Raw genomic sequence first — 24,009 nt, 5'->3', positions numbered from 1 at the left:
CTTAGAGGCTTTGCTTACCATCCACTAGGCCACATCCAGGGGCTCAGCACCCACAATGGGTATGTTTCATTTTTCAGAATTTAGGAAACTAAAGTTTGTACACCATACCACTGATTATACTCAGGGTTTCAATGTGCAATGGCTATGAGTTTTTTTTGTTGTTGTTGTTTGTTTTTTGTTTTGTTTTGTTTTGTTTTGTTTTTCAAGACAGGGTTTCTCTGTATAGCCCTGGCTGTCCTGGAACTCACTTTGTAGACCAGGCCTCGAACTCAGAAATCCGCCTGCCTCTGCCTCCCAAGTGCTGGGATTAAAGGCGTGCGCCACCATCACCCAGCGGCTATGAGTTTTGAAAAAGCTGATTCTGGGGCTAGAGAGATGGCTCAGGGGTTAAGGGCCCTGGCTCTTCTTCCAGAGGTCCCAAGTTCAATTTCCAGCAACCACATGGTAGCTAGCTTACAACCATCTGTAATAGAATCCTATGCCCTCCTCTGGTGTGTCCAAGGAGAGCCACAATGTACTTAAGTACATAGAATAAATAAATCTTAAAAAAAAAGCTGATTCTGTAATTATACATTTACTGGAAGTAATCACTAATATAGGAATTCCTGTACAATATCCCTACATATATATCCAGAAAGATGAAGCAATTCTTTGCAAATTATAATATAATGTTACAGGTATACCAAACAATCATATAGGACAGGCAATTATAGAAAGATCTAATTGTATTTTAAAAGAAATGCTTATAAAACAAAAAGAAAGAATAAAGACCCTCTAGGATAGACTAAATAGTACTCTGTTTAAATTTCCTAATGTTAATGAGAAAGGAACAACAGCAGCTGAGAGACACAGGGTTATTTTTAAAAAATTGTGGAATTAACTCAGTCTATATACTATAAGGATGTATTAACATCAGAACGGAATCCAAGAATATCTTGCATTGGGGACATGGATTTGTTTATCTTTCTATAGGAAACAAAAAGCTGTGATAACATCAAACAAAGCTAAGAGTTGATCGGGAGATCTTCTGAGAAGATAACCTGACCAGTCACTGCCTTTGCCTTCGAGCCAAAAAATCCTGGTCAAGAGATCTTCGATCCTTAACCACTGAAAGGTCTATGAGCAGGACTTTGGTCTACAGCAATACAGAGGCCATCTACAATGCAGAGCAACAATAGGCCTATGTGAAGAATTTTAAGACAGACTGCTGAATACCACATCCTGCATGCCCAAGTCAGAACTATAAGTAAGCCAAAGGTTCACAGAACTGAGGGAAGAGAGATTAAGAGACTTTGACAAGGAACTCCAGAAAATAAGATGCTAGAAGATAAGACAGTCCAGGATTATAAATGGTTCAAGAAATACTCAAGTTAGCCAGACGTGGTGGCGCACGCCTTTAATCCCAGCACTCGGGAAGCGGGGACAGGCGGATTTCTAAGTTCGAGGCCAACCTGGTCTACTGAGTGAGTTCCAGGACAGTCAGGGCTATACAGAGAAACCCTGTCTCGAAAAACAAAACAAAACAAAACAAAACAAAAACAGAAAGAAAGAAAAGAAATGGATATAAAAAGGCAACAGAAGGGCTAGAGCATGACTGTTCTTCCAGGGGTCCTGAGCTCAATTCCCAGCAACCACATAGTGTCTCACAACCATCTGTAATGGGATCTGATGCTCTCTCCTGGTGTGTCTGACGACAGCGATAATATACTCACATACATAAATTTAAAAACTTAAATTAAAAAAAAAGAAAGAAAGAAAGAAGAGAAGAGAAGAGAAGAGAAGAGAAGAGAAGAGAAGAGAAGAGAAGAGCAGAGCAGAGCAGAGCCAAGTCAGCAGAGACAGAGCGCGGTAGAGCATTAGAGGAGGATTGGACTAGGGTCAGAGAAGAGTAGGGCAGAGTAAGTACAGTTCAGGTGGCAGAAGAGTAAAGTCAAAAACAGTGAAAGGTGATAATTGAGAAGGTGACAGTTGAGCCAGGAGAAGCTGAGCTGAGTCAGAAAAGATATTGTTAGAAGACAAGAGAAAAACCCACACAAAGAGAGAAAAAAGAAAATAGCTATAATTGAGGACAGCCAGGGCTACACAGAGAAGCCCTGCCTCAAAAAAAAGCAAAACAAAAAACAAAAAGGAAAGGGTTAAGGAGCCGAGTGGCAGCTGTGCTGTGAGCCAGGAGAAAGCTTCAGGCCAAGCAGAAAGACTGAGCACAGGCTCAGCGCAGCCAGACTCTTGCCAACATCACCCTCTTGTGGCAAATTTGGCAGACTGCACTATTTCATTAAGGCCAAGTCACATGCAGTCTGTCCACTAGTCTGTCCAGACTGACTGACATCCTCTAACCTATCCTCTGTACTCTGCACATGACCTGAAAACGCTGGACCAAGGCTCATCCTTGAGGAGCGCTATCCTAGACTAATTTCCTTATATTTTTTATGTAGACCAGGCTAGGTTGGATCCACCTGCCTTCCAAATGCTGGGATAAAAGGCATGTACCACCACCTAACTTTTTATTCTACAAAAATGCTAGCCTCAAAGAACTTAGTCTTAATTTCTATCTTACAAATGGGACACAGAATAAAGTCTTAAGCGAACTGCCCACAAACTTGCTAACTGCTTGTGGAAGCCAACAATGAGTAAGGTACTCACTAGCATAAGACAGCCACAGAATCTGTTACTGCTATTTGAAAGGCATGCAAGGGCGAGGCACAGAGTACTGATAATAAACTCCTAGGCATTGGGCAGTTTAGGAGTAATCAGGGAAGAGCAATACATCTGGAAACAATTTCAAACGCAGTAGACAACAAGCAAGCCACTGCACCCACTCATGAAATGCATCCCTCAGGCCGGACATGATGGCGCACGCCTTTAATCCCAGCACTCGGGAGGCAGAGGCAGGCGGATTTCTGAGTTCGAAGCCAGCCTGGTCTACAGAGTGAGTTCCAGGACAGCCAGGGCCACACAGAGAAACCCTGTCTCGAAAAACAAACAAACAAACAAACAAAAAAGAAAAAAAAGAAATGCATTCCTCGCTTTAACAGAAAAGGATTCTTAGGGGGCGCTGGTGCCATCATGTTTATTTAAAAAAAATTGTACATAGGGAAAAAAGCAACTTTCCTTTTCATCAACTAATCTCATTTTATGTTTTGAGATGAGGTTTCTTGTAGCCCAGGTTATCCTTGAAAAGCCTATGTAACCACCTTAATTTCTTTATCAAGCTAGGATCTCATAGGTGTGGATGACAATGCATGGTTTACCGCTCACTTTTTAGTTAAAGACAGGGTGGTCATTTAAGAATTAAAGGAAATAAAGTCAACTACTGTTCTATTACACGCATAGCTCATTCAGCTGCCCCCTCTATATCTAGATATGAGGACAATGCTTTAAACTTCCCTTGATTGGCCCGAGCCTACAATCAAACAAGTGAGAACCTAACCAAGCCTGCTCCAAAAACAAAACACAAACTCAAGGTGTATACCTCGACTTTGAGCACCCAAAAAAAAAGTAAAATCAAACACAAATGATGAGGGTTAATAAATCGGCCTTGAGGAACATGCTTACAATCCCAACACAGAGAAAGCTGAACCAGGAGAGCCAAAGCTCCAGAACAGCATAGGCTACACCTTAAGACCCAAAGTAACAATAAGTCTTTAGAGCTCTTCTTCCATAATGCCTAAAAACTATTCCAAGTAACTTACTTGTGGTTAGAGATGACCCACTGTCTAAATTCACTTATTGCTATAGCACAGAATCCAAATTCAGTTCTCAGAACCCATGTAGGGCAGCTTACAACTGCTTCTAATAACTCCAGGCACCTTATGGTCTCCAAACATAGCATAACTCATACAAATACATAAACATAAATGAAAATAAGATAAAATAAATCCTTTTCATTTCTCTTCTTTGTTTTGTTGTTGTTATTTAATATAGGGTTTCTGGGCAGTCCTGGAACTAGCTCTGTAAATCATGTTGGCCTTGAATGTAGAGATCCACCTGCTTCTGCCACCTGAGTGCTGGGATTAAATCAATGCACCAACACTGATTGGCTATAAATCTTTTTCTTAAAACATACTGGTTCTTGGGACTGAGTGATGACTAAGTGTTTAAGAACACCTGGTGCTTTTGCAAAAGATCTAGGTTCGGTTCAAAGTTCCCACATAGGAGCTTAGAACCATCCTTACTATACAGCAGTTCGGGGGATCTAGCACCCTCTTCGGGCCTCTACAGGCACCAGGCATGCACACAGCACACATATACTGGCAGGCAAAACACTCAATATACATTTAAAAAGAACTGTGTTGGCGGGGCTACAGAAATGGCTCAGAGGTTAAGAGCACTTGTTGCTCTTGCAGAGAACTCAGTTTCAGTAATCAGCACCTGTATAAAGTGTCCCATAAATAGTCACAAACCCAGTTCCAGTAGACTCAACAGGTATGCATGTAGCATACCCATACACCCACACAGACAAAACCTTCACACACATAATACAATCTTTTTTAAATATTTAGATATATTGATTCTTACTTTTACATTATTTTATTATTACTATCATTATTTTGCATGCATGGATGTTTATGCATCACATGCAGAGGCCATAAAGGGGCACTGGAAATTGTACTGGCTGGCTTTGTGTGTCAACTTGACACAAGTTGGAGTTATCACAGAGAAAGGAGCTTCAGTTGAGGAAATGCCTTACAGCTGGATCTCATGGAGGCATTTCTTCAACTGAAGCTCCTTTCTCTGTGATAACTCCAGCCTGTGTCAAGTTGACACACAAGACCAGTAAATTTGTACCAGCATAGTGGTGTATTCCTGTGACAACCTGATAATGTTTTGGGGAGGACTGTGGAAGGACTTTGGGCTAGAAGAGCCATTGAAGCGGATATTCTGTAGGAGCTTGGAAGATAATGTTGAGAACAGTGCAAATGATGGAGGCCAGCCTTGTAAAATTTCAGAGGAAAGACTCTTATCAGGGTCGTGATGTTTTGATTGTGAAGATTCTGTGGTTTTGGTTAGCTGGGGCTGAAGAATCGGCTGTGATTAACAAGATACCAGAACTACTAAAGCAAATCTTTGTGTTACTGGGACTATTGATGCTGGTTAGCTGGAACTAAGAAATTAGTGTTAATTAAGAAGAGACCAGCATCACAGAGGTGAAATCTTCTGGGAAGTGTTTTTTGAGAGCTGTTTTCCAGAGATAGCCAAGGATGTACTTCATGCTGCAGCTGGACTTGGTAATGTATAAGAGTCACCCAGGTGGTACTGGTTATGAGACATGAAGGGGTCATGAAGAGCAGCTGAGGCCCAGCACTGTGAGAAGTCATGAAAGGCTATTGGTGTAGGTGCAGCTTCAGTTGCAATTGATGGCCCAAAACCATTGTGGGGTCATGCAAAAGAGTTGAAGAGAGCCTATGAGTGGATCCTATTACTTCGGATCCTATTACAGTTGGTTGAGAGCCATCATGTGGTTGCTGGGATTTGAACTCAGGACCTTCAGAAGAGCAAACAGCCAGTGCCTTTACCTGCTGAGCCATCTCACCAGCCCATACTTCCCTATTTTTACCCATTTGTATCAGTCCTAAACTGTGGGAATATAAACCAGTTATAAGAAAACAGAAAATTAAGAAATAAGCTTCTGCCAGGCAGTGGTGGCAACGCCTTTAATCCCAGCACTTGAGAGGCAGAGGCAGGCAGATCTCTGAGTTTGAGGCCAGAGTGAGTTACAGGACAGCCAGGGCTATACAGAGAAACTGTGTCTTGAAAACAAAAAAAGGAAAGGGGAAGGGGAGGAAAGGGAAAAAGAAAAAGGGAAAGGAAAGGAAAGAAAGAGAGAGAGAAGGGGAAGAAAGGGAAGGAAAGAAAAGAGAAAAGAAATGAAAAGAAGTAAGCTTCTTCAAACTCTGCAGAGAATCCGTTGAGTGGGAGGAACACCACAGCTACCCATTAGCTTCCACAATATTAGGCCTTACCACTTCCTATTGAATTTCCCTTATTTTCATGTGAGTCAGTTAAAGGACCACTGTGAACTATTTTCCATTAAGAAATCCAATTTTCTCCTTGGAGCCAATATTTATGTGAATATGGTAAGATCTTCTACTCTCAATTCTTCACATGATAGAGTGTATGTATGTCTCCCCATACAAAGCCAGCAGGTTTTCCACTTTGGTTATAGAAAGTCAAAAGTGATGTCAATCCCACATCAACCCTAAAAAGACAGCTGAGGGCTGGGGGGCTAGGAAGACACCTCAGGTGGTAATATGCTTGCCTTGCAAGCAAGGAACAGAAAGACACCCAGAATCAATGTAAAATGGCAGGGGAGGAAGGCAGAAATAGGCAAATTTCTAAAGCTTACCAGTCTAGCCTACTTGGTCAGTTTTAAGCCAGTGAAGGACAGTGTCACAAAAACTACAATAAAAATAACAAACACTGGCCCAGTGAGATAGCTAAGTGAGGAAGGAAAGACACTTGCCACCAAACTTAATGGCCTGAGTTCAACCTCCAGGATCCACAAGGTGAAAAGAAAAACATGGACCCTGTTAATTGTCCTTTGACTTCTATACAGCAAGCACAAAGGTGTTTGAGAAACAACATCCAACACTGTCCCCTGGCCTCCACATGCAGTGTACACACCTCCTCCTCAGATGAAAATAATCATAACCTGAAGAGTACTATTTCATCCTCCTCCTCCCTCCCTCAGTCCCATGCAGCTCAGTCTTGGAACCTGACAATGCAAGCTTCAAATCGCAAAGTTCTGAACCTCTGTCTTCACCCAAGTGCTAGGATTACAGGTGTGTTGCTACCAAGCTAGTTACATGGGGTTCAAACCCAACCCAGAGCTTCATATACTGTAAGCTTGGCTAATCCCTAGGGACAAACTAAGCTCAGATAGAATTATTGATACATTTAATCAAGTGATAAAAAGAAAATTATCAGACTGGAGAGAAGGCTCAGCGGCTAAGAGAACTGACTGCTCTTCCTGAGGTCCTGAGTTAAATTCCCAGCAAGCAACCACATGGTGGCTCACAACCATCTGTAATGGGATCCAATGCCTCTTCTGGTGTATCTGAAGAACTCATATACATAAAATAAATAAACCTTTAACAAAAATAGTATTAAAAAGAAAAGAAACAAAACAAAACAAAACAAAAAGCCAGACGTGGTGGCGCACGCCTTTAATCCCAGCACTCGGGAGGCAGAGGCAGAGGCAGAGGCAGAGGCAGAGGCAGAGGCAGAGGCAGAGGCAGGCAGATTTCTGAGTTCGAGGCCAGCCTGGTCTACAGAGTGAGTTCCAGGACAGCCAGGGCTATACAGAGAAACCCTGTCTCGGGAAAACAAAACAAAACAAAACAAAAACAAAAAAAGAAAGAAAAAAGAAAAGAAAAATATCAATTTTGCATAGCTAGTCTAGAAGACAGACATTAGGGCACACATGCTCTGCTCTCTCTCCAGCTCATGCTGTTTGCTTATCCATTGTGTGGGGCTTTGTTTTATTTTGCTTCATTTCTTTTTTTTTTTTTTTTTTTAAAAAAGATTTATTAAGTACACTGTAGCTGTCTTCAGACCCTCCAGAAGAGGGAGTCAGATCTCATTATAGATGGTTGTGAGCCACCATGTGGTTGCTGGGATTTGAACTTCGGACCTTCGGAAGAGCAGTCGGGTGCTCTTACCCACTGCATTTCAGACACAGATCAAGTTCTCCTCAAACTTTCAATAGTTCTACCTCAGTCTTCAATGGCAGCCAACTCATTTTTGAAGTCTGCATGATTTCAATTCTAAATCCAAACAAAAGAGCACGCTAACTCACTTAAAATGCTGTTCCATGCAAAAGTGAAGCACAAGATGCCCACGTGTTCTAGGCTGATAAAGCAGGGTAGACAATGATTTCCAGGGCTGCTTGAGTTGCAGCATGAGATTCTGTCTCAAAATACTAAACCACCGACCAAATATACATACAAATTACTAGAAAACTAAATCAATATTCCTCTTAAATATAGATAGAAAAATCCAGCCAAAAAATTAAATAAACAAACAAATAACCCACAGCCAAGTTATTAATAAAGCTGCCCTTTCTTAAAGGCTTTAGGTGTGTTTTACTCCAACCTGGGATCACCCAACAATCTGATTCCAACATAAGCTGGAATATAAGCACAAAGTTAATGCATTTAATTTCACAAAGCTATGGTCCAATAAAAGAATCAGCAGAAATTTTAATAGAGGAAATTATGAAGCAGGATAGATAGTAGAAAAACATTACAGAAGATACTAGGATTAAGTCGTCACCAGCTTCATCAACACTGATTTGACTAAAGAGCAATGTGCCATCCTTGATTTCTTTCTTCCTATTTCTTTTTTTTTTAATTTATTATTTATTTTATATGTAAGTACACTGTAGCTGTCTTCAGACACACCAGGAGAGGGAGTCAGATGTCATTAAGGATGGTTGTAAGCCACCATGTGGTTGCTGGGATTTGAACTCAGAACCTTTGGAAGAGCAGTCAGTGCTCTTAACCGCTGAGCCATCTCTCCAGCCCCTCTTCCTATTTCTTGTTTGGTTTTTTCAAGTCAGGGTTTCTCTGTGTAACCCTAATTGCCCTAGAACTCATTCAGTAGACCAGGCTGGCTGGCCCTTGGACTCACGGTGATCCACCTGCCTCTGTCTCCTGAGTGCTAAGACTATCCTTGATTTCCAATAGAAACTTCAAGTGACTAGTGTACATCAGAACCTCAGCGGTGACAAGCCATGACCCCAACCTGCATCTGAATGTTCCTTTCAGCTTAAACACTTACTTACCTTCAACCTGGCTAGTGTCTAAGCAGGGTTTCTTTTTGGACTCTGAGTTCCCGGTTTTCTCATCACCATCCAGGAGAGGAATAAACTCAGTTTTCTCCACAGTTTCTCCCACGATGTCATCATAGGGCTCTGCCTCCAGCGCAGCCATGAAGTCTCGCTTTATTTCTCCCTCAATTTCTGGAGGTGGTTCTGTCAACGCATCCACAAGACTGAGGTCGGCCATTCTGTACCACTGCGACTGCCTGTTAGGGGCAAAGAGAAGTCTCACATGAGCACTGTAAATGAAATCACATTTCTCGAGCCTCTCATCAGTTGTTTTCAAGTAAAACTTACATCCAGAAATGCTTTTTAGATGGTGAGAAAATTAAAGCCCAGGACCAATCAATCACCACTGTGGCCGACACAATTCACATTTCTCTCCACAGCAGAAAAGTCAAGGTCTATTTGGTTCTTTTTACTAATTTGAGACCAGATCTTGCTATATGTAGCCCAAGCTAGCCTAACTCACAATGAATCTTCTGCCTCAGCCCCCACAATACTCAGATTACATGAATGTGTAATCAAACCCAGCTGTTTTTTATTAATACAGAAAATAAAGCACAAGTCACGTGCCTTAATCCTAGCATTCAGGAGGCAGAGGGAGACAGAAGGATTTGAGTTAAGGCCAGCCTGATCTATATCCTGAGTTCCAGGCCTACACAGAGAAACCCTGCCTCAAAATTAACCACCCCTAACCCCAGCCACTACCAAAATAATAAATAAATAAAATTTCAGTTATAGTCAGTAACAGTCACATCAGGTCTTAAAGAAAACTATATTTATTTATGTGTTCAAGTATTTTGCCTGCATGCATGTTATATGTTCGACATGCATGCTTGCTGCCTGAGTGGCCAGAAGGATGTTAGATACCCTAGTGTTACAAATGGGAGTGCTGAGAACCTAATCTAACTCAGGTCCTCTGGAAGAAGTGGCAGTGCTTCAGAGCTCTCTCTCCAGCCCTTAAGTTGAATCTTTTGAAACTCTCATAATATCTTTTCTACTACCCATGTTTTCATTTCCAAATCAGGTCACAGAATAGTTTTTAAAAGAATATACAAGAACAGACTATTTCTATAAAAAAGACTAAATCAGGCAAGTAAAGCCATCTTATCAAAAGACTACGTACAAAACCTTCTCTTGGGCTGAGTACTGCCTCATCATTCACTTGTAGACAGCTGAGTCAACAATGACCATACTCAGCACTGCTATGCCCGTATGAAAAATAAACTGCTTCAGCCACCAAGATGGCTCACTTGCCACATAGCCTGACAACCTGAGTTTGGGCCCCAGATTTCTTTTTTTTTTTTTTTTTTTTTTTTTTGGTTTTTCGAGACAGGGTTTCTCTGTACAACCCTGGCTGTCCTGGAACTCACTCTGTAAACCAGGCTGGCCTCGAACTCAGAAATCCGCCTGCCTCTGCCTCCGAGTGCTGGGATTAAAGGCGTGAGCCACCACGCCCAGCTGGGCCCCAGATTTCTATGTGGAGGTGGAGAAAATCAACTTTTCATGAAGCTGTCCTTTGGCCTCTACATGTATGCCAAGCACATGTATATCATATACATACTAAGTAAAATTCTAAAACAAAATGACTTGATAATAAATGTATGTTTTGAGTAGAAGTATCCTGTGGGTAGATAAAACCATTCCCAAAACCCATATTTTTATATTATTGAATGAAGATCCTAGTGCCAGGGTGGGCCTTCTCTAGGAGATAGGGCTAAGAAGGCCCTGTAGCTCCCAAAACATACAGGCTACTGCCACAAAAGTTGAGTGCCCATCAATACCACAATGGCTCCATTTCACAACCCCCAAAAGGTACCATAGTGGCTGATGGGAAAGAATAGTTAACTAACAGTCTTATTCAGCTACGGACCCCTGCATGCTGTACTACCCACCTACCCGGCAAGCTGCATGCTGTACTACCCACCTACCCGGCAAGCTGTATGCTGTACTACCCACCTACCCGGCAAGCTGCATGCTGTACTACCCACCTACCCGGCAAGCTGCATGCTGTACTACCCACCTACCCGGCAACAGAGTCATAACTGTTATAAGATCTGTGGTCCGTTCCACAGAGGAAAACCCATACATGGTACTGTAACCCTGGTAAAAGGCCTAAGGCAAATAAGCCCATAGGCTCTAGTGGGGAAGCTAAAGCTGTTGTTTTAATAAACAGACATGCTACACCTGTCAAACTGCCTAAATATACCCCCTAAATATTTAGTCAGAGAAGCTGCTTCTTTCAATGGGTAGCTATTACTGCAGACTCATACTGGTCAAACTGCTGGGAAGAAGTGAGTGCTGAATGCTCAGCCCTACAGCACCAATATCGACCCCACAAGGCTCAGGGAACATCAAGGAAGGGGGGGGCAGGTAGAAAGAATGAAAGAGCTGTAGAAGAGGGTAAAGTCTTGTGAAAGGGCCATCTTCCAGGCATGACATGGCTGTTACTCTCTGCCCCCCGACCCCCATCGGCTGTGATTTCCTGCAGAAGACCTGCACAAGATTAAACCTGTTAACTCTCAGGAGGCCACACTACTTCTTCAAGATTTATACATGGTTAATGGCTTTCAGGGGAGACGCTCCTGAAAATTGCCCATACTCCTGTAAAAATAATCTCTCGTGCAATCTCCTGTAATCAAATTCATTGGGTCTTAAAATTTTAAACTAAACAGAAACTACAAAGATCTTCTAACTTATTGCTAATTTTTTAGACAAAAGAAGCAAACATTTTTACCAGCATGCAAAACGCTGGAGGAGGTTTATCTATACAGAGAAAAACATTAATTATATATTTTAATATTTTATAAGGAAAAATAACAAAATTAATTTAGTATTTATTCTATTGGGGGACAGAGACATTGTATCACACAGCTCAGGCTGGCCTGGTATTCACAGCAATCCTCCTGCCTCAACTTCCCAAAGGCTGGGAGGGTTTCCAAGTATAAGCCATGATATCTGACTTAAATAGCTAATTTATATAGACCTGCAAATAAAATCCTTCCCCTTACTCCTACCTACCCACCCCACCCCCAAAAAAGCTGCTTTAGGGCCTGGAGAGATGATGTAGCTACTAAGAACATAAATTGTTCTCATAAAGGACTGGGTTCTGCAGCACCCATATGATGGTTTACAATCATCTATATCTCCAGTTCTACACAGACTCTTCTGACCACTACAGGCCAGGCACACACATGGTACACATACATACATTTAAGCAAGTAATATAAAATAAATTTTAAGAGGACTGTTTCTCTTTCTTTTCTTCCTCTCCCCCCTCCTCTCTTCTTTCCCCTCTCCCGTGTGTGCGTGTGTGTGTGTGTGTGTGTGTGTGTGTGTGTGTGTGTGTGTGTGCCCGTGTGCGTGTACACATTCTGTGCAGCCCAGAGGAGGTGTTTTCCTCTACTGTTCTCTGTCTTAAAAACTGTTTGCTTAAAACAGACTCTGGCTGTCAAATGCTGAGGTTACAGCCATGAGCAACCATGCCTGGCTTTTTCTATAGTCGCTAGGGTCTGAACTAAGGTCACCGTGAACCATTCTGAACCATTCTCGCAGCCCTTAGCTTTGTTCTTTTGTTTTGTTTTGAGACAGGGTCTCAAAGTAGACCAGACTGGCCTCCAACCTGCTGTCTTCTCTCCTGCCTCTGCCTCTCAACTGTTGAGATAAGAGGTATGTGCCACCATGTGGGCTTGCTTTTCTTTCTCCCATCTATACATTCCTCTTTTTGTTTTGTTTTGTTTTGTTTTTCAAGGCAGGGTTTCTCTGTGTGGCCCTGGCTGTCCTGGAACTCACTCTGTAGTCCAGTCCCAGTCTGGCCTCGAACTCAGAAATCCGCCTGCCTCTGCCTCCCGAGTGCTGGGATTGAAAGGCGTGCACCACCACCGCCCAGCTCCATCTACAGTTAGCCTTTTAGAGGTATTGTGGACAGAGCATGATGGCACATCAATAATCCCAGTAAATGACAGCTAAAGCATAAAGGCCCAAATTTCTGGGATTACAGGATTCCAGTACCACATCTGTGTGCACGTTCCATGTCATACTTCTATTTATGTGGTGACATGTAAAAAAAGAATAACTAAACTATCCTCGTGCAGATGTTAGGCTAGAGGGGCTCACAGCCAAACTTCAGAAAGGTAAAACAGGAAGACTAAATTCTAGACCAACCTAGGCTACATACAGAAGTTATATTTCAACACACACACACACACACACACACACACACACACACACACACACAATCACTTCTTGTAGAAAATTATTCCTTTAGGGAAACTATAGTATTATGTTAGAAGTGAAATTAACGAGTATTGAAAGCACACTTTATTTTATAAATTTTATTAAAAAAAATTTATTTTATTTTATTATTTTTTAAAGAAATTGATTTTCTATAGTCCTTTATTCTAAAATATGTGCACATAACAGATTAAATGCTCAACAGATCTGTCAAACTGTTCTTCAAATAACAATACATAATAATAATAACATCTATAACAATAACATGTACATTTTACCTCACACATACAGAGTGAAGTTATTAAACAATAAATTATGCCTCAATGTTATTTTATGTTTTATGAACTAAAAGGTACTATACTGGACCAAACATGTCTTTAATCCCAGCACTTGGGAGGCAAAGGTAGGTAGAGCTCTATGAGTTCAAGGTCAGCCTGGTCAGCTCAGCATAGGAGTTCCAGAACACCTAAGGCGACACAGTGAGACCCTGTGGGGGAAATATAAAGATTCAACACAACACAGTCTTGTTTTCATACCAAGGCCTCAAGATAAAAGCCTTATTAAAAGGCTTTTTCACTGGCCATTTACTCATCGATCTATATAGACAATAAGGTTAATTTTAAGTGGATTTATGGGGGCTGGCGAGATGGCTCAGAGGTTAAGAGCACCAACTGCTCTTCCAAAGGTCCTGAGTTCAAATCCTGGCAATCGCATGGTGGCTCACAATCCTCCATGATGAGATCTGATGTCATCTTCTGGGGTATTTGAAGACAACTATAGTGTACTTACATATAATAAATAAATAAATATTTAAAAAATAAGTAAATAAATAAAATGGATTTATGAGAAAGAGAATCTAAAAATGAGTCTGGTAAATACAGTGGTTTAATTTGATGCTGGAGCCTTGAGCAAATCACCTATGAAGTTTGCTTAGTTTTATGGCCCATGTAATCCCAGGTCATCTCTCTGAGTTCCAGGGTAGCCTAATCTACAGAGGAGTTCCAGGACTCTGTCTCAAAAAACCAAATAAATAAAAATATTATGTCTATCAGAAATAACAGGGAAGATATTATGTTAGCAATATGGCTTCCTAAATGAGACCTAAACAAAAACAATACCGACAGACCTGTGAACATGGAAGGTTGAAATCTCACAGAGGTTCCACCCAGTACAAAGTACTACTGGCAGCTAATGACTGTTAAAAGAGAAAGAATCCATGGTTGAGTCCCCTTAGTGGTTATCCAATACAAAGTGAGTAGCCCTAAAATCACTAACACACAGCATCACTAAACATACTCAGCAGGTTAAACTTACATATTTATGTGTATATGTATTATAAACAATAATAAGAAAAAAGAGAACATCAATTTAAAAGGAAGTATTGGAGAAGCATGAGAGGAGCTGGAGAGGGGGTACATAGGAGGGGTTAAAGGAAAGAAAGGCAAGGAGGAAATAAATGTTAATTTTTGTTTGGTTTGTATTGTGGTTATTTTTGGTTTGCGTTTTTTTGGCTTTTGGTTTTTGTTTTCCTTTCCCTGAGATGGAAGGATGAGTTGGTTGGCAGGTTGGTTATTTCCTTCCCAAGACAGGGTCTCTCTCTGTATAGCCCTGGCTATCATGGTACTCACTATGTAGACCAGGCTGACTTCAAACTCAAGAGTGCTTCTTGCCTTTGCCTCCGAAGTCCAGAGATTAAAGGCATGTATCACCATACTTGGCAAAATAAAATTTTAAAAATTGGGGCTGGAGAGATGGCTCAGTGGTTAAGAACACTGACTGGTCTTCCAGAGGTCCTGAGTTCAAATCCCAGCAACCACATGGTGGCTCACAACCATATGTAATGGGATCTGACGTCCTATTCTGGTGTGTCTTAAGACAGCTACAGTGTGCTTAGAATAATTATTTTTTTTAATTTAAAAAATTAAAAATGACTCCAAATCCAAAACTTTATAAAAAGTATTCTCAGTTGTATGGCTTACTATAAGACAAAAGCTTTGATGGGGAAGAAAGGAACTAAAAAATGAACTCAGTGCACTCCTGAACCAACTTTACTAGAGCTTAAGACACTCCACTGTGCTCTAGCTAACAACATCAACAGAGATTTGATACCTCGCTGTCAGAAAACAAGCCCCAAATGGTCTAAGTAGTCAGGAAGAACACATGTTCTCTAGTACAGCAATTTGGACATCTGATCTTTTCTTTTGACCATATGTCTGGTGTGAAATTATCTGGCTACCAAGGTCTTCATAAAAACAGGCAAAGTAAGGCAACAGAAAACTCTGTGACATGATGACAAAGCATTCAAGAGAATCTTGGTCCTTTTACTCTTCTTACTGTTTACTATTAATAGCTGTGTGCTCATAAATAATAAATAACAACACAGGATGAGATCATAAACACCTTCTGTGGTGGTTTACTTTAGATAGCCCACAAAGTCTGAGATTACTGACTTAAAAGTATTTTTTTGAGGGCAAGGTCTATATATATTAAAAATATTTATATCTAATTACAATAAACAGTAGTCTGGGTAACTAGTCTGTTTTGTTTTGTTTTGTTTTTTTGTTTTGTTTTGAGACAAGGTCTCAGTGCATACATTTACTGGCCTGTAAACCAGGCTAGCCTTGAACTAACAAGAGATCTACCTGCCTCTGTTTTCTAAAGTGTGGAGATTACAAATATTTCACTTTTCTTGGTTTGAGTCAATTTTTCTTTTCTTTCTTTTTTTTTTTTTTTTGGTTTTTTTGAGACAGGGTTTCTCTGTGTAGCCTTGGCTGTCCTGGAACTCAGAGATCCACCTGCCTCTGCCTCCCAAGTGCTGGAATTAAAGGCGTGCACCACCACGCCCGGCGAGTCAATTTTTCAAACAAAGAAAGTCCTCTAAAAACTGTGCTCATTTGTCTGATGTGAAACTGACACTCTAGCTTACAAATGGCCAGCGGCCCTCTGACCAAGTTGGTTACTGTGTTTACTTGTGAAAGAAAAGAAGAGCCTAAACAGTGCCACCATCAATCAATCAAAAGTATTATTCCTTAACAACTACAGTGGCTTCATTTCACTCTAGACCCTAGATACCAGCCTATGACACTATGCCCCACTCTAGACTCCTATTTTAAGAGGCTACAAAACATACATTACCCGGGCAGTGGTGGTGCACACCTTTAATTCCAGCACTTGGGAGGCAGAGGCAGGTGGATTTCTGAGTTTGAGGCCAGCCTGGTCTACAGAGTGAGTTCCAGGACAGCCAGGGATACAGAGAAACTCTGTGGGGGGAGGGGGGGGCGCCCGCACACATTCCTGGAAGGACCACTGTTCACGTGTAGTGTAAATTAAGATCTTATCAAATCACTTTCTTCCTCATCCCCAAAAGAGGTTTCATTCAAAGTGTTTTGGGTTTTAATGTAAAAGGGAAGAAAAATTAGCAGCCAGCACACAGAAGATACTGTTTCAACATGCTGGCAAGTTTGATAGCTTTCAAAATTTTGTCTATTAAAGACACTTTTAAAAGAAAAGTGTCTTTTTTACTGCCTTGTACTACTTTTTTTTTTAATTTGCCAAGCTGTGACTGTTTATTAACTGACCAGATTACAAAAATACCATGAGTGACACCTTAGTTCATCCATCTAATAAGCCTGTTTATCTTCCCTGTTGCCAGCATCTCCACCTTCTTTACAAAGCGAGCTGTCTTTTTCTTCATTCCACCTCGTGGGGAAGATAACTTGAAGGGCCACAGGAAGTTATTTGCTTCCTTGAAGCGTTTCCCAACTGTATAGATCTCATGAATTAGATCCTCCATGCAGATGATGCCAAACTTATCAAGAGACCGAGCAATCAAGGAATTATCTGTCAAGGCAATCTGCTTCTTGTTGATTTTGCCGTAGCCGCGCTTGTAGATGAGCTCTCTTACTGACTTCAGGTTGGGGTACCCCCATGCAATGTATGGTTCCACAATCCGCAGCATGTTAATTGAAGCCTTGTTGAGCTTAGCAAAGGTGGCATTGAAGATCTGTCGAAGACGAAGGAGCTGCAGAACCTTACGAACCTTTGGGCTCACTCCATTGATGCCTCGGATTCTGATGACAAAGGCCAGCTTTGGTTCTGCGGGCACATAGAAGTTCCCAGCTTTCCTTGCCATCCTAGCCATCCGATCTCAGTGCGGGACATCTATCTGCCTGTACTCCTTGTGATAGCGCTGTGCCTTCTCATAGATGAGCTTCCTCCTTGCCTTTCAAAGTGTCTTCAGGGCAAACTTCTTCCTCAGGCGCTTCACCTTCAACTCTGCGAAATTCCTTCGCTTTTTCTTGAGGGTTTCTGGCACAGGGGGAACCTTTTTCTTCAGGGTTCCTGGCACAGTGGCAACCTTCTTTTTCTTCTCTGGAACAGCCTCCATGGTTCCAGCCGGAAAAGAAGCCTTGTACTACTTTTTAAAATTACCACTTGCATCACTGTTTCCCAAAGTAAATACATTTCAAATAATAAATGTAATTAAAACTTTTTTGACAGAGTTTCACCATAGGACCTAAGATTGGTCTAGAACTCTTGAACTCGGTTCCTGAATATCCAGGACTATATGCACACAGTAGTCTGTGTGTGCTACTATGGTTAGTAATTATACTGAAAACCATCTGCTCTTGATACTCAGTTAAACTGTTTTAATAACACCACGCCTGATTTCAGGAGATTGCAGTGCTATCACAGGAATGTAGATAACTGGTGGTTAATATTTTCTTCTTTCCACCCCTCCCTCCGACCCCACTCCACCTTTCATGGCTTGGTTTAAATGGCAGGGGATTCTGAAGCTGATACTGAGCTGCTAGTGTCATTATAGAGAATGCTGTTACCAAAATGGATTCTTGCTCCTCAGGCTTGGAAAGAACCCAGCATCCCAGACAGTCCCAGAGATCACTTGTAATCTAACAGACTGAATATAGCCAGAATTCCCATGCGTTCATATTCAAAAATCAAATTTTTTTTTCAGTTTGCCTGGCAAGCTTTTGGCTACTAAACTATAACTTTATTTCCCAGATTTGTTTTCAACTTATTTATTTCAGAGACTTATTACATATTAAACTGAATCTTATTTCCATTTTGAGTGTGTGGTTTTTTAATTTATTTAACCAAAAAAATTTGACTTCCATAAATATGGTATTTCATTCTAAGTCAAATCAATCATTAAACAAGGAAAGCTCTCTAGAGAGATCGGCTACCACTTTTTACTGGCTTTAAGATTCCTTAGGATATTTGAATTTCTCCTGCTTTGTCGGCAGGGATTTACAAATGACAACTTAGTGGGATCCTATCTTAAGCAATATTGCTTTGAAGAATACTAACATTCCATCTCCAAATCCCTTCCCCTATACAACGCAGGGACAACAGCTGTACTATTATGAATTGATGAAATTTCCAGGGTTGGCAGAGTTTTACTCACAGCCATTTGTTCTATTCATCACTGGATCATCAACAAAGAGAACCCACAATTACTGGGATAGCTGAGGCTGCCTGTCACCCAGCTGACCTCCTACATGAAACAACTTACTGACAGAGGGGAGAAGACATTCCATTTTACTTCTAGCTAGTTTCCAAAACAAGTAGCTCCTTTCCCCACTATTTTAGACAGCCTTTCCCGTAAATATAAAAACATTGCAAACATATGTACACACCACATTGAGACCCATTAAATACCCTTGCAACACCAAGTCAAAACCAAACTTGCTTACTTACAAGAACTATGCAGGCAACTTGGGTTCAGTTATGACTGAATGTAACTTGGATCTGGCAACCAGGCTGCCACATTTCTGACACAAGGAAATTTAAAATCTTTTTCTCCAGCAAGAATAATCTACACTAGATACCTCCCACTGTTAATCATGTGATCCACAGAGCGAGTCTGCTGAAGACTGGCTGTGTGGGCTGAAACCAGAGATGAGAATGACACAGCAGCTACATTTCCGTTGTGATCATTCTTTGCAGGCAATATTTAATTTTATCTCGGACATAATAAAATCAGTCTTGAAATTCTGGACAATTATCACTCAAGGTTTTGAAAAGAAAGCATATTGCTAAAACAACTTTTTTATTTATTATGCTTTATCTTTCCTTCCTCTAACTAAAAAAGTTAATAAATAACATTCAGTTACCTATATTTATCCTAGCCAAAAGTTCTTTCTAACTAAAAATATCTACAGATGAGAACTGAAGAGACAGTAAGAACACTTTTTACTTGTTCTTGCAGAGAATCTGGGTTCAATTCCCAGCTCCCACGTGGCAGCAGCTCACAAGCATCTTTAATTCCAGTTCCATAGGATCCAACACTCTCTTTTCAGACCTCTGAGAGCATGGCAAGCAACTGGCACACATATATACTCATAAATCTTCTAAAAATGAGCTTTTGAAAATAAATAAGGACTGGGAGATGGCTCAGTGGTTAAAAGCACTGGCTGCTCTTACTGAGGTCCTGAATTCAATTCCCACCATCCACACGGTGGCTCACAACTGTCTATAATGGTATTTGATTCCTTCCTCTGGTATATGGCGCACCCATACATACATACATACATACATCTTAAATAATAAGATTTTTTTAAAAGATTCATTTATTTATTATATGTAAGTACACTGTAGCTGTCTTCAGACAATCCAGAAGAGGGAGTCAGATTTTGTTACAGATGGTTGTGAGTCACCATGTGGTTGCTGGGATTTGAACTCCTGACCTTCAGAAGAGCAGTCAGGTGCTCTTACCCACTGAGCCATCTCACCAGCCCAAATAATAAGATCTTAAATGAATAAAAATGAATAAATAAAACACCTGAAAACCCTTTTTAAGAACACTTAAGCCGGGCGTGGTGGCACACGCCTTTAATCCCAGCACTCGGGAGGCAGAGGCAGGCGAATTTCTGAGTTCGAGGCCAGCCTGGTCTACAGAGTGAGTTCCAGGACAGCCAGGGCTATACAGAGAAACCCTGTCTCAAAAAAAAAAAAAAACAAAAAAAAAAAAAGAACACTTAAGTTTAGTTGGTCTACAAAGTGAGTTTCTTTTTTTTGTTGTTTTTTTTGTTTTTCGAGACAGGGTTTCTCTGTATAGCCCTGGCTGTCCTGGAACTCACTTTGTAGACCAGGCTGCCTCGAACTCAGAAATCCGCCTGCCTCTGCCTCCCGAGTGCTGGGATTAAAGGCCTGCGCCACCACGCCCGGCTAAAGTGAGTTTCTACACAGAGAAACCCTGTTTCCAAAAAACAAAAACAACAATACCAAAAACAAAAACAAAACAAAAAAAAAACTAGTGTAAATGACCTATAATCTAATTAATTTCCTCACTTTTAAAAGGTAATAAAAATGCGAACCAGGGAAAACAACTCACTTATAAAAGAGGCTAGCTAGTGCTAAAGAAGCTAAGAGAAGCAAGAATACCAGAAACACAAGCAGAAAGACAAACAAAATCTTGTGGCCTAACAGTGTCTACACACCAGCATCACTTCTTTTTTTTTTTTTTTTAATTTTATTTGTTTACATCTCAAATGATATCGCACTTCCCGGTTACCCCTCTACCAATCCCCCTCCCCCCTCCTCTTTGCCTGTATGAAAGTGGCCCACACTCTCCCAGCTCATGTGGTTGCTGGGATTTGAACTCTGGACCTTTGGAAGAGCAGTTGGGTGCTCTTACCCACTGAGCCATCTCACCAGCCCCCAGCATCACTTCTGAAGCACATCAACTTACATCTTCTTTCCTTCACTGTCACTGTACGGTGATACCTTCTATTTTTATCTCACTAATTACATTTACGTGTGAGGATGAATGAGTGCCAAGGCACTTATGTAAGGAGGTCAAGAAGACAATTTGCCTTTGCTCCCAAACCCACACCTTTAATCCCAGCTCTGGATTCTGGGAGGCAGAGCCAACAGAATCTCTGACTTGGAAACTAGAGTAATCTATACAGTGAGACTTTGTCTACAAGTGGAGATGGATATGAAAAAACTCCTGATCTTCTCTAACCTCCACATACACAAGTACCTATACCCCCACACATGTGCACACACGAACAATATAAACACAATAATAAGAATTTTCTGACACAGGGTCACATATAGCAGGCTAGCCATGAATTTTATGTAGCTGAGGTAGGACAGGACTATAGCTGTGTGTCACCACATCCAGGCTGCTGCTAGGAATCTAACCCAGTACTTCATTCATGAAGTCTTCCCATGGAGGACATCCCCAGCCCTGAGCTGGGTACTTCTATAAAGTTCAGCTAATAGTCTTAGAAACAACTGTAGCACGGGTGGTGCCAGCCCCTGGTAAAGGCACCTTTGACTGTGGAACATCAAAGATGATATTTATTATAGGGGAAACAAAAAAGATCACATTGAGATAGGAAGCAAGAGTCAGACTGAGACCAGTAACAACCACACAGGCTGTCCCTCCCTCTTAAAGGTCTTACTGTCTTCCACTGAAGGCCAAGCTTCCAAGACATGAGGAAAGATATGTGTGTGTGTGTGTATGTGTGTGTATATATATAAAATATTCAAAATGTGACACTGCAGAGCAGCAGAGGAAGATATATCTATTTAACATGTCAATGAGTCAACTGGAAATTTTGAGTTCCAGCACCATCAAAAACAAAATCAATTCCTGGTGAATGGCAGGCCTAAAAGCAAAGGGCAAAGTTTCTATGGGATAAGATGGAAAAGTATCTTCATGATATTGGGAATATGGACAAGAAAGTTTTAGGATTTTTTTGTTTTCTTTTGTTTTTGAGAATGATGCAGCTTTTAGGTTTCTCTGTGTAGCTTTGTCTGGCCTGGAACTCACTATATAGACCTGGTTAGAGCTTCAAACTCAGAGAGGCACCTGTTTCTAACTCTGAGTGCTGGGATTGAAGACTTGCAATAAAAATATTTAAGGAAAACAACAAAACTTCACTTAACCAATACTTACCAAGTAACAAGCAATCTAAGTATGGTTTTCGCTGTTATTCACCACATCAGGAACATATAGTGTACACACACACACACACACACACACACACACACACACACAGCCTTGACAAGCTAATGTAGTATCCTAGGAAGCACAGCACCCAAAAAAACAATACTATAAAAGAAATTAAATAACTGGGTGGTGGTGACACACCTGTTTAATCCCCAAACTCAAGAAACAAGTAGGTGTATCTCTGAATCTCTGAGTTCAGAAGACTGCCTGATCTACAGAGTGAGTTCCAGGCCAGCCATGAGCCCTACACAGAAAAATACTGTCTCATAAACAAATATAGTAACAATAAATGAATGAATGAATGAAAGAAAAAAAGATATTAAATGAAATAATTGGAAGATGACCTATCCGAAATGAACCTTTCAAGAATTTAAAAAGCCGAAGGACACTAGGTATCTAAAATAGACAATATATGAAAGAAAAACAACTAAAGCAGGGGAGCACTGGACATGGGAGTGTTTGGTGATTCCAGCATTCAGGAAGCTGAGAAAGACATGAGCTGAGGCCTAGCCAAGCTACATAACAAGATCCTATCTCCAAAAATGGGGTGGGGGTATGAGGACGGGGGTTGAGTGGAGAACCAAGTTTATTAGGAAGGGAGACTACATACAACAGCATTAAACTATAGCATTACTTCGTGCTATGAATTTTTAAAAAGTACATTTAATATCAACACATGGTGGCTCCATGAGAAAGAATATTCATGAACAAAAATTTTGTACTGTATACAATAGAGAAGAGAAAGAGAAAGAAAAAAATGGAATTGATCCTAAAGCAGTAGTTGAAATCAACTAAAGAACTTTTGCTGACTCTCCAACTTTAGTTGTAAGTGGGCAGAAGGCAAAGAGAACTTTGCCTTCTCATTGGAATGTGTTTCTCTATTGGTCTGAAAGTCTGAGTGCTGACCTTTAAAAGACAGTGTGAGGTCTGTCCTCCTTTTAGCTGGTGGGCAGACAGACTGAATGGGCATGGACAATCAGTGGCTCTAAGGAGGCTCAGTATTCCACTGTACTTCTTATACATGCACTAGAATATTTTGTGCAATAGATGAATTTTTACTCATTCAAAAGTAAGCAAAAACATAAGGAGATAAAAGACAGAGCATGGCAAGCTGTCCTATACCTTAATCCTAGCACCCTAGAGGAAGGAAGACAGGAGAGTCAGAAGTTCAAGACTGGCCTGGACTACCATGTATACAGTAGTCAACCCACTAAATACAAAGGATCCAGTGGAGGACTCTGTGGTATGAGATAGAAGGAACTAAAATTCCTCAATTGTGAGAAGGCCAGAGGCCAAATATTCCACACTATGCTATAAAGAGGAAATAAACTTTTAAAGCTGGCCATATTGGTATATGCATCTAAAATAACAGCACTGAGGAGGCTAAGGCAAGAGGATATAAACTTCAGCAAGATCTTTCCTAGAGAGAAAGAAAGGAAAGGAGACAGGAGAGAAGGAAGGAGATTATCCCTTCGTAGTCCATGAAACTGCTGGATACACTTCAAAGGCCACAGTCACTACTCCAATGATCTTATCTTAGATCTTGAAAAATCATCATTTTGCCAATAGAAAGGTGATAAAGTTCTCTTTAGAGCACTCAAAAATGTATGCTACTAGGGCTGAGGATATAATTCATCGATAGAGTACAGCCTGCCATCTTCAAGACTCTAGGTTCACTTCCATACCACTAGCTGATAAGAGAATCAAATCTCTTGACTTTCTTTCCAAATACCTTCTCACAGTTAAATACCCAATGCTACTTTCCCCTGGGAAGCTAAACACACTGGGCAAGCAACTCTGAGCTACTGGGCTACATTTCCCAGCCTGCTTTCCTTTTGTTTTTATGTTTGTTTTTATTTTGAGACTTGGTCTCACTAAGCTATCCAAGGTTGGACTCCATTTAACTCTGTATCCCAGACAGGCCTTGAACTTGGAATCCTCCTGTCTCAGCCTCCAGACTATCTGGGAT

The 24,009-nt window shown here is 40.9% G+C and overlaps 1 protein-coding gene and 1 pseudogene across 9 annotated transcripts in view; both read right to left on the bottom strand.

Annotated features, from left to right (window-relative positions):
- Nucleotides 1–24,009, bottom strand: part of Map4 (microtubule-associated protein 4) — a 154,114-nt gene that overhangs the window by 96,078 nt on the left and 34,027 nt on the right. For 8 of the 9 annotated variants that reach the window (XM_030244102.1, XM_011242938.3, XM_006511955.3 and 5 more), the window contains exon 2: nt 8,786–9,027. In XM_030244102.1, coding sequence (XP_030099962.1) covers nt 8,786–9,008 — 223 coding nt within the window. In that variant the 5' untranslated portion in view covers nt 9,009–9,027. Of the gene's footprint in view, nt 1–8,785; nt 9,028–18,775; nt 18,799–24,009 lie in introns of those variants that run through there. The other variant, XM_006511956.3, reaches the window with a different exon arrangement.
- Gm4734 lies at nt 16,593–18,766 on the bottom strand (annotated as a pseudogene).

The sequence above is a fragment of the Mus musculus genome, chromosome 9 (assembly GCF_000001635.26).
Source record: "Mus musculus strain C57BL/6J chromosome 9, GRCm38.p6 C57BL/6J".
Taxonomy (NCBI): domain Eukaryota; kingdom Metazoa; phylum Chordata; class Mammalia; order Rodentia; family Muridae; genus Mus; species Mus musculus.
This window is presented reverse-complemented; position numbering and strand designations above follow the sequence as displayed.